This window comes from Leucoraja erinacea, chromosome 19 (genome assembly GCF_028641065.1).
Source record: "Leucoraja erinacea ecotype New England chromosome 19, Leri_hhj_1, whole genome shotgun sequence".
NCBI classification, from domain to species: domain Eukaryota; kingdom Metazoa; phylum Chordata; class Chondrichthyes; order Rajiformes; family Rajidae; genus Leucoraja; species Leucoraja erinaceus.
In genome coordinates this window covers 32,563,892-32,574,626 of record NC_073395.1, presented here as the reverse complement: position 1 = coordinate 32,574,626, position 10,735 = coordinate 32,563,892, and the positions used below count along the sequence as shown (strand labels likewise).

Genomic DNA, 10,735 nt, shown 5'->3' with positions numbered 1-10,735 from the left:
GAAGTAGGTCGTAGTAGGTCGGCATGTTATTCGTAGGTAATCAAGAGTAGTGGAAGGTAATCGAAGGCAGTCGTTGATAGTCTTCAACATAGTCGAAGGGAGGTCGAAGGAGGTCTTCAACATGACACTTTTTCAAACTCTCCTAAACTCGCCAATCTGAACAATCTTTCCACTCATGGTGGGATTGAGATTTATTGAGATCTTCTTGGTGTCTCCATGTGTGCCTGGAACTCTCAAACATTTCACTCCATTCGTCTCCTCATCTGACACCCTTTTGCCTCCTATTCTTGTCACTAATTCAATCACAACATCCCTCACCTGTATCCACCTATCACTTAAGATAGATACAAAAAGCTGGAGCAACTCAGCAGGTCAGAAAGCATCTCTGGAGAGAAGGAATCGGGTGATGTGCCATCTGACTGATGAGTTACTCCAGCTTTCTATCTTCGGTATGAACCTGTATAACGCAATTTCTTCCACCACTTATCACTTGCAGGGCTTCATCTTGCTCCCTCCCTTACATCTCTTTTCCAGTTATCAGTCTGGTAAGGGTCGTCTGGTAAGGACCTGTATCGTCGTCTGCCCATTCCTTCTATAGATATTGCCTGGTCGATTGAGTTTCTCCAGCACTTTGAACCAGTTTCCAATGTCCAACTCATCTGCTTCACTTTCACTGTCCATTTCAAACAGAGAGATGGCTAGAACTGCATGTTCTGGAATCTTGAGCAAAACATGAAGTGCTGGAGTAATTCCTTGGGTCATTGTGCAAGCGCCTCTCTCACTGCCCCTCTTTTATGATTCCTACTGCCCCAAGACTATATTCTGACCCGGACTCGCTTCCACAGCCAGGCGTGTTTCCCCAAACAGAGACACGTTTAAATAATTCGACAATCCTGAACGGACAATCTCAAAGTTTCTGGGTTTGTTTCCCCAGTGCCATGTTCGCGCCCCACAGACTGCAATTCCGACAGCCCTGTCTTGGGAAGGGGGCAGAAGGATTGGGGACTGATCAGAGACTTGCCAACAGTTGAGTTCCCAACTGGTTCCCCGCTTGCAACAGCCCCCTGGAAGTGTGCCATCAATTTCTGCCACGTCTTTTCTATGTTTTTAGGTAGAGCAGCATTCGCTTCCCCCCTTTGCCGCTGGGCGGTGAGTACCGATACAATCTCTCTGACTGTGTGTGTGTGTGTGACGTTCGCACTTGTCCGGGTTTGGATCCCCTGCGAGTGAAGTGCTGGTGGGGAAATGGGACTGAGGGTGAACGGATGGTACCTGAGCAGACTTTGCGGCGACGCCGAGCTGGTCCGGGATGTGGTACGCTTTGGGAAGGAGAGTTGCAAGCTTGGCTGGGGCACCAGGGCTCAGCCGCGGGGCTCCGGCACCACCGGACTGAGGACCGTGTGGGTCAGCTCGCCACACCCCACCGCCACCTCCTCCACCACCGCCTGCTGCCTTCTGCACCGTAGCGGGACCCGGCGAAGCCTCCACTCCTCTCCCCCTTGCCCGGCCGCTGGTGCAACCTACGAGGACGCATTTCGCAAGTCTGTCGAGGAACCACAAGAGTTTTGGAGTGAATGCGCGCAACAGATCGACTGGTTTAAACCATGGCAAAAAACTCTGGATTATTCAAACCCGCCTTTTGTGCGTTGGTAAGTATTATTTTAAGGAATACTTAACAAATATCCGCAAAAGTCTAGTGTGGGAAGGAACTGCAGATGCTGACTTACACCGAGGATAGACACTAAATGCTGGAGTAACACAGCAGGACAGGAGAGAAGGGATCATTGACATTTCGGGTCGAGACCCTTCTAAAGTTCTAAAGCCTGAATGGTCTCGACTCGAAATATGACCCATTCCTTCTCCCCAGAGTTTCTGCCTGACCTGTTACTCCCGCATTTAGTGTCTATCCTAGAAATGTCACAGTTTCTGTAGCCGCTGCTGGCATAGAGTTGGGGGATATCACCTTGTGGTGATAATGGGCTGAGGTCGTGGAGAAAGTGGACTCGCAAGTTGCTTTAGCCATCTGCATGGTGCATCTGTAGGACATTTAAGACTTTCACTGCTAGTGGCAATTCTGTTGATTTCCACCGTCAAGAGATTACCTAGTGTGAATCAGATCGAAAAATGTTCTTCTGGAAAAAAAGGGAGGTAAAACTCGAATAACTCTTAAATGTTCTACATAAATTGAAATCAAGATTGAATACACAATTGGAAATTTAAATAAAAACAAAATTGACGCCTTTAAATGTCAGGGCCAAAGAGTTGTTTTCAATTACTAAAACTGCCAAGAGTTGGAGCTGTTGCCTCGTAGCCCCAGGGACATGGAATCAACCCTGAACTCGGCTGTGTAGAGGTTCCTTGATCTCCATATGAGTACACGAGTTTTCTCAGGTACTCTTATTTCCTCTTGCTTTCAAAAGATATTGTAATAATTCAATTGCTCTAAATTCAGCAGTTACTCTAAATAAAGCAGTTATAACCATATAACAATTAAGCAGATTTACTCTAAATAACTCCCCGTTGATAACTTTTACTGGTGGACCAGTGAGAAAAAAATCATAAATACATGTCCAGTGGCTCAGCTGATAAAGCTGCTGTTGCCTCACAGCGCCAGAGACCCGGGGTTCAATCCTAACCGTGGGTGTGTGGTTTACACGTTCTCCCCGTGATTATGTAGGTTTCCTCTGGGTGTTTCAGATCCCCACACCCTAAAACCGTGCAGGGTTATAGGTTAATTGGTCTCTGTGAACCGGATGAGAAGGCAGGATAACATAGAACTGGTGAAATCGATGGTTGGCGGGGACTGTGGGGCCGAAGGGTCTGTTTCCGCGCTGCATCTCTAAAGTAAATTAAAACTAAACAAGAAAATGAGGAGAATGGAAATGAGACTGCTGTTATTCTGCTGGTGGGGACTAGGATATACCCACTGGGGTGTCTCCCTCTGTCTGCCTCCCCCTCTGCCTCCCCCTCTGTCTCTCCCTCTGCCTCTCCCTCTCCCTCTGCCTCCCTCTCCCTCCCTCTCCCCTCCCTCCCTCTCCCTTCTCTCTCCCCCTCTCTCCGCCTTCCCCTTCTCTCCCTCTTTCTTCTCTCCCTCTCTCTCCCTCTTTCTCTCCCTCTTTCTCTCCCTCTTTCTCTCCCTCTTTCTCTCCCTCTTTCTCTCCCTCTTTTTCTCCCTCTTTCTTTCTCTCTTTCTCTCTCTTTCTCTCTCTTAAAATACACAGCCTCTACCTCTCTTTCTGTCTTTATGATGCATCTCTTAAATTACATCTCTGACCAAGTTTTTGATCCTCTGGGGTGATATTTCTTTTTTGTCATGCTGTTATGGTTTGTTTGATAATGCTCATGTGATGAAGCTTGGGACATTATTATATTTTAGTGCGAGAAGCAGTTGTTGTAGGAACCTAGTTCCACAAAATCATTGTTGAAATCAAATCACTTTTGGAGCAGTGCAAGGATTGTAGCAGCAAAACCTATGGAAGATCACAGGCCTCGTAGCTTCCAGATTTGTTATGTTTATGGTTAATGTCCGTGTAATTGAGTAGAGATGGTAACAGTGATCATCTTCTTACCATTGTAACGTCTTGCTTAATGATCATAATTTGTCACAGAACCACTGGCAACTTCAGGAATAGTTTGGAGCAGATAGGTGGAGTCCGGTTACAGTTTGAATGGGCTGAGTCAACTTACAGAGTAGTTCAGGTGGCATAGAAAGGATTCTTAAACAAGTTATCAATTGAAGACACCTTTTATTCTTTCAAATAAAAGTTTATGTTGATAGAATCTTGCAGCAAATTTACACCATTTAATCCATTATACCAGAGGTGGCTATCTGAGCTATTCACTAACATGATTTTATTCCTTATTTTAATGTATTTCCTTTAAAATATGTTAAATCGTCTTGCTTTCGAAATTATAATTTATTATGTTTTCTTCAATATTATTGATAGGATAAGAAACAATAGGCTGGAAGAACTCAACCGATCAGGCAGTATCTCTGGAGGGAATGGACAGACAACATTTTGTTTTGGGACCCTACAACACAAAATGTTTTCCATCCAATGATGCTACCTGAAATGTGTTCCTCTGGCCTTTTGTTTTTTTTTGCTCAAGATTTCAGAATCTGCTATTATTAGGGTAGTCTAGCTTAATATTTTACAGTTTTTTGTTCATGAACATTAGGATCGCAGGCAATATGTATATTTATTTCCAATTCATTATTCCCCTCGAAAATCCCGTGTACTGCCTTTTTGAATCCCTGCAATCTGCGTGATGTAGGTACTTTCAAAATACTATCAGCTTGGAAGTTTTTGCATTTAGCCCAATGACACCATGTTGATCTGTTTTAGAATTAGAATTGGCGAACTTGCATATTTATCCAGTTACTGGTGTCTTGTTTTTTTTCTAATTTTATTATATAAAGCAATTGCCAGGATGTGGATGTTGCTGATAAAGCCATTATTTATATTATCTATGGTCTACTCCTTAATTGCCTTCTAAATTCAGTAACTTTTGCCATGCCATCTCAGAAGGTAGTTCAGAATTAGCCATTGCTTATGGATGCTTGTTTCCGACACTACATTAAATCACCTGTAAACGTGCCTCCCCCCACTCATGATCTACATTGATTCCGTATGCCAGTGCATCCAGAGAATTCAAAGCATTCTCACGCCAATATTTAAGTCTAATCAGTCGTGTTTTCGTTGGGATTGCAGAAAAGTAGGACTTGAAGGATGTTATTATTGTTCCTCAAGCTGTTTTCATACAGATTGCAATGCAGGAGAGAGCTTTGTACAGAGGGGAATATTGAGAGTGAGCAGGACTAGTAGAGACTTCCTACATTTGTATCTTCTAAGCAGTGAGACAGAGACCCTGAATGACCCTATTGACCATGCTTTAAATAATGCCTCCTAAAGCTTGCCTTTCTGCTGTATATTTCAGGTTTGTTGATGGTGAACTTAACGTCTGCTATAATGCGCTAGATCGTCACGTTGAAAATGGACGAGGTGACCAAAATGCCATCATTTATGACAGCCCAGTTACTAATACCGTGCAATCCATTACTTACAGAGAAGCTTTGGAACAGGTAATGCTGACTTCTCACTGAATTAAACGTCATTGTACTTTGAAGCTACACATACATGGCCTGGGGTAAAGCAGGCTTGGACCTGCCCTGCAGTACAACTTGGAATTATTTTCAAAACTTTGTTAAAAACAAATACCTTTGTGTTTGTGTGCGATGGTGGGGGTAGGAAAACAGTCCTCCTGTGATATTTCTGCAACATGTCACATTACCCATGCAAGCAATTTAAAACTTATTTATTTACTTTTTACTCATGATTTCCGTGAGAATTAATTTTATTCTGTATCTAAAATATTTCGGCAGTTTTTTGACAATTCTGTCAGGCACATTTTCCACCAAACCAAACAGTCATTACATGTGCAACGCCTGTTATATTACTGCTCAAATAATGTAAAATACTACAAATAAGATAATGTATGACATTACAAGAAGCTATTAAAAGATATTTGATATATGATTGTGATCAGAAATGTTCCAAAATATACTGAAATACAATATAGTGTGTTGCACGTTTTATAATCTTCACAATATTGCACAAATTGTAACTTTTAATTCTAACCCCCATATTAACAGTTACAACTCTGATTCCAGACCCAACTCATCCTGGCGTTAGCCTCCATCTGCACAAGTTGATCAAATCTGTCCATCATTCCTTTGCAAAACTGCCATTTTGATTTTCATAATGGCTGTGATCCATTCAGGGCTCCTATTTTTAATTAATGCATCTTCCCTGCAATGATCTTTGTTCCAACAGTTCTTGTTCCAAACGTACACAGGCACCGTTCCCTAGCTCTTTCCCCACTATGCCAACAATGGCATCAGGGCTGCCTCCTGCATCCGTGTAGAACTTGTTCTTTTCATTAACTTTACCACCCTGCTCTCAATTTCACTGGAGTATGTCTGGCAACTCTCTTCTCTTTCTCCATCTCTCTGCCTCCATCACGGGGGGCTGATGAACAACAGGAATCTACTGTAAACCCACCAACTCGTACAGTTATTTTGACCACATCTCCCTCCACCCTGCCTCTTGCAAGGACACCATCTCTGACTCTCAATTTCTCCGTCTCTGCTACACCTACTCCCAAGATAAGGCTTTTCACTGTAGGATACCCAAGATGTCCCCATTTGTTTAGTAAACGTGGTTTCCTCCATGTTTTTGTGGATGGGTCCCTCATCTGTGTGCCCGACAGTTCTGCTCTCACTCCCCCCTCCCCCCAGACAAAACAAGGATAGAGCTCCCCTGGTCCTTGCCTTTCACCCCACCAGCCTCCGCATCCAATACATCATTCTCTGACATTTCTACCCTTTGCAACGTGATTATATCACATCTTCCCATCTTCACCCCTATCCGCTTTCTGCAGAGACTGCTCTCACTGCAACTTTTTGCTCTACTCACTCCTTACCACCAAAACCGCCCTCTCTCCAGGTACGTTCCCATATAACCGCAGGGGATGTAATGCCAGCCCCATCCTTCTCCCTACTTGGATAGCTTACAGCCCAACGGTATGGACAATTGATTGTCTAATTCTAGATAACACTCCTCATTTGTTCACCACTTTTCTGTGGAGCACCCTACCCTGGTGTGCACCCGTTTCTCTTACTATCCACCCCCCCCCCCTCTCCCCATACCCCCTTCCACCATATCTCTCCCTTGGGCTTTACATTTCACTTCTATTTCACTCTTCTTTCCTTATTTGATACCCTCTGTCCTTAGCTCCTTTTGGCTTATTTTGTCCCCTTTTGTCACCCGTTTGTGTTCTATTAACCTGTAGCATTACTACACCCATCTGCAAATCAACATTTCCCACCTGCATCCATCTGTCACCTGGCCTGACCCCACTTCCTTTTCAGCCCCCCCCCCCCCCCCCCCCCCCCCCCCCCCCGCCCCCGCCCTGCCCCAGTACAATCTGTCTGGGGGCCCTATTCTTGAAATGTCACCTGTCAATCATCTGAGATATTGGCTGACCCACTGAGATGCTCCAATGCTTTCTGTTCTTTGCACGATTTTAGCATCTGGTAGTCCTTATCATATTGTGTTTTCTTGTATTATATTAGGCCGATTCATTGTAGTACTGTATTTCACATTATATTAATAAATTATCTAACAAGAGTTCTGAGTCGTGCTGTTGGAGGGCACTTGGCTAACTTTACCCCAGCAGTGTTAGTAGTCCTGCCTACGACCCATTAACATTGATAATAGGTGTAAGGAGATGCTACCTGACCGGTTTAGTTACGCCAGCAGTTTGTGTCTATCTTCGGTGTAAACCAACATCCGCGGATCCTTTCTACACCTAAGGAAAATTTACTCTCGTATCCCAAATAATCTGTCCTGGACGGAGGCCTCAGCTTCACCTCTCAATGTCCCAATCTCGGTCTATGTCCAAAATTACACCAAGCTCTTTTTCTGCCGTCTTTGCCTCTCTTTTTATTTCTTAGGGCAGAAATCGTCACCTCAGGCTGTAAACCCCTTATCCCATCTTTGGAATACCCACTGCACTTGGACTCCTCTCTCTAATCTTGTGTGCTCTCAAGATCTATTCTTCAGAACCTGCTGGTATTAATTATTCCATTCCACTCGTATCACTAACTGACCCGCTCTGAATTTGCAGCACTCTTTCAAACTAGTTTGCGATCAAACTTGCTGACGTGGACTTTGCTGTTGTTGTTTGGCCAAATGACCTCGACCTCCGGGGCTGTATGCTAGTTCACGCACCTCCCCCGCTCCACTGACCCCACCACTGAACTTCAGGGCATTATCTCCCAGGCTGTCACTGACCCTATTTCCTCCTGAGATCTTCCTTTCACAGCCTCGTGCATGTCCCAACCATACCCAACCCTCTCCTATCTTCTCTCCAAAGTCCACAAGCAGGCATGTCCTGGTAGTTCATAAGCTCATACAGAATTAGGCCATTCGGCCTGTCGAGTCTACTCCGCCATTCAATCATGGCTGATCTATCTTTCCCTAGCAACCCCATTCTCCTGCCTTCTTCCCATAACCTTTGACACTCTTACTAATCGAACCTGTCAATTTCCTCATCAAACCTAGCCACAAAGCCATCAATTCCATCGTTCAAATCATTGATAGACAACATAAAGAGCAGCGGACTCAACACAGACCACTGAGGAACCCCACTAGTCACTGGCAGCCAACCAGAATAAGCTCCACCCCCCCCCCTTTTATTCCCACTCTTTGCCTACCATTCAGTCAACCTTCTATCCATGCTAGTATCTTCTCTCTAATACCATGGGCTCTCATCTTGATTAGCAAGTAGACCTATTGTTTCAACCTTAGTTGTCCTATGGAACTTATTTCTTTCTTGACACTATTCTTTACTTCTCCCATCATCATGCCTCTTCCCATTGAGCCTCTCTAACATTCTTTGACCCAGTACCAGGTCCTACCTGGTTAATTTTCTCCATCAACATCCAATCTCCCTCATCCTATGCTGTGCCTCAGGATGACTATAATGATACAAGCACAAGTAATGAAGAAATATTGGACTTGCAAGAATAGCCCTCACTTATAAAAAGGGGAATGTTGCCCTGTATCACTGTTTTTCTCAGTTTCTCCTTTGTTTCTTGCGTATCTACTGAGGGAAGAGGACAACAATAAGGTTTAATAATGGGAATATTAGATGAATGACTCCCTCGTTATCTTTTTGTGCTCTTTCTGCTTCCCCGTGTGTCTCCTCAATGTTCCTTCCCTATTTGGAGTGAATTTAATACATTTGTGTGATAGGACTTGTGATTCTCCTTGTTATTTTATACCAGCAAGTGTAGTTGATGGAAAGGGGGCTGAGAGCATTTCCTTTGTTTGGTATTTCAAAATTTATTTTGATTTTGATGAATCTCTTATGAACAACTTTGGATATTCTTCTGTGCCACGTGTCTGATGGAAATTGTTTGTCCCTGCAGGTGGAGGTATTCAGTCATTTCTTTCTATAAATGTCTCCAATGCTTCAGATAGTGTCGTATGTATGGGTACGTCCTTTTATTCTGAGGGGGATAGTACGACGTACCATGTTCAGCCATGCCTGTGAACGGAGCGGTACAGTGGAGCAGTGGTAGAGTTGCTGCCTTACAGCGCCGGTGACCCGGGTTCAATCCTGACTACGGGTGCTGTCTGTACGGAGTTTGTACATTCTTCCTGTGACCACGTGGGCTTTCTCCCGAGGTTTTCGGTTTCCTCCCACAGAGGCATACAGGTTTGTAGGTTAATTGGGTTGGTATAAGTGTAAATGTCCCTAGTGTGTGCAGGATAGTGTTAATGTGCGGGGGTCACTGGCCAGCACGGACTCTGGGGGTTGAAGGACTTTTTTCCACGCTGTATCTCTAAACTAAACTGAACTAAACGTGTATGGGTCCCCTGGTGGAGGAGTGTATTGTGGGCGAAGATTGATTAAAATAGTGCGGTTCAGGGCACTGAGATCAGCAGAGGATCTGTTGTTTTACATCTCACTTATCTGTGCCAGCTGTAGTTACTTTCCCCTCCTGCTTCAATGTCACTTGACAAGTGATGTACGCTGACATTTACAGCAGCAAGAGCAAGCTCCATTTTGACCCCTGCCCTGCTACTAAATTGCCTACTTGTCCACACCTGGTCCGTTTTAAGGGCTGTCGACGTCCACATTTGACAAACCCCAATAAAAGCCTTAAAATTGCCCTGAAACAATCAAAAACTTCTCCCACTAGTTTAATCCAGCTTGATATATGACATACTGCTCCAGCAGGGGACCAATTCCCAGTTCATCAGCCTTGCTGATGTCAAAACCCTGCAGTCAGACTATTTCCATGGGAGTGGTAATCCAAGGAACTTGTTTTACCTGCATTCAAATTTATTTTAGTAATTCTTGTTTAAAATCTATCCGAATGCCAACAATTTAAAAAATTGTTCTTTTAAAACAATCTATTTTGAAAATTCTCATTAGAATGAATAACCTAATGATTGTGAATGTAATCTGTCAAGTCAAGTCAAGATGAGTTTACATATATGTGAGGTGCAGGTACAGGTGCACAACCTTTTATCCGAAATTCCGGAAAACGAAAAGTTCCGAAAACCGGACATGTTTTCCACCAAAGCTCGCGTTTGGCGCCAAACTTGACCCGAAACGACCCACGGTCAACCCAGGTCTGTACTACTGTAGTGGCTGCCTCCTCCCCGGAGACTGGGGAGACACTTAAACATCTGTAAATCATTGCTTAAATGTTAGTCAGTTAGTTTGGAGGGCTTTTATATGAAGGGGGGGTGAAACTTTAATTCTTTGTCCCCTACCTGGTCGGAGAGGCGTGGAGCGGGCAATGCCTTACCGGGTCGCCGTGCAGTAAGCTCCGGAGCGCTGTGGCCGCCGACTCCCAACATCGCGGAGCTGGGGCTGCGGGTGTCCGGCTGCGGGCGGCGCCGGTTGTAGCTCCAACCCCGGCAACTCTACCCCTGGCTGCGCGGCGCTCCAAATCCAGCACGGTCTGGTACAGTACAGTGGCCCACAATGTCTGTTCCAAACATGTCAAGACCAACACTTATCTGCCTGCGCATGATCCATATCCATCCATTCCAGGCATAACATATGCCTTTCTAAAATTATCCTAAATGGCATTATCATATCTGCTTCAACCACCACCACCACCCGCAGCACATTCCATGCATGCTCCACCATC

General features: G+C 44.6%; 1 protein-coding gene across 1 annotated transcript in view; it reads left to right on the top strand.

Moving 5' to 3' along the window:
* The first annotated feature begins 840 nt into the window (after positions 1 to 840).
* The window catches only part of acss3 (acyl-CoA synthetase short chain family member 3), a 58,794-nt gene continuing 48,899 nt past the window's right edge, over positions 841 to 10,735 (top strand). Inside the window, 2 exon segments of the mRNA XM_055650769.1 lie at positions 841 to 1,649; positions 4,939 to 5,083. Of these exon segments, the coding sequence (XP_055506744.1) occupies positions 1,246 to 1,649; positions 4,939 to 5,083 (549 nt within the window). The 5' untranslated portion in view covers positions 841 to 1,245.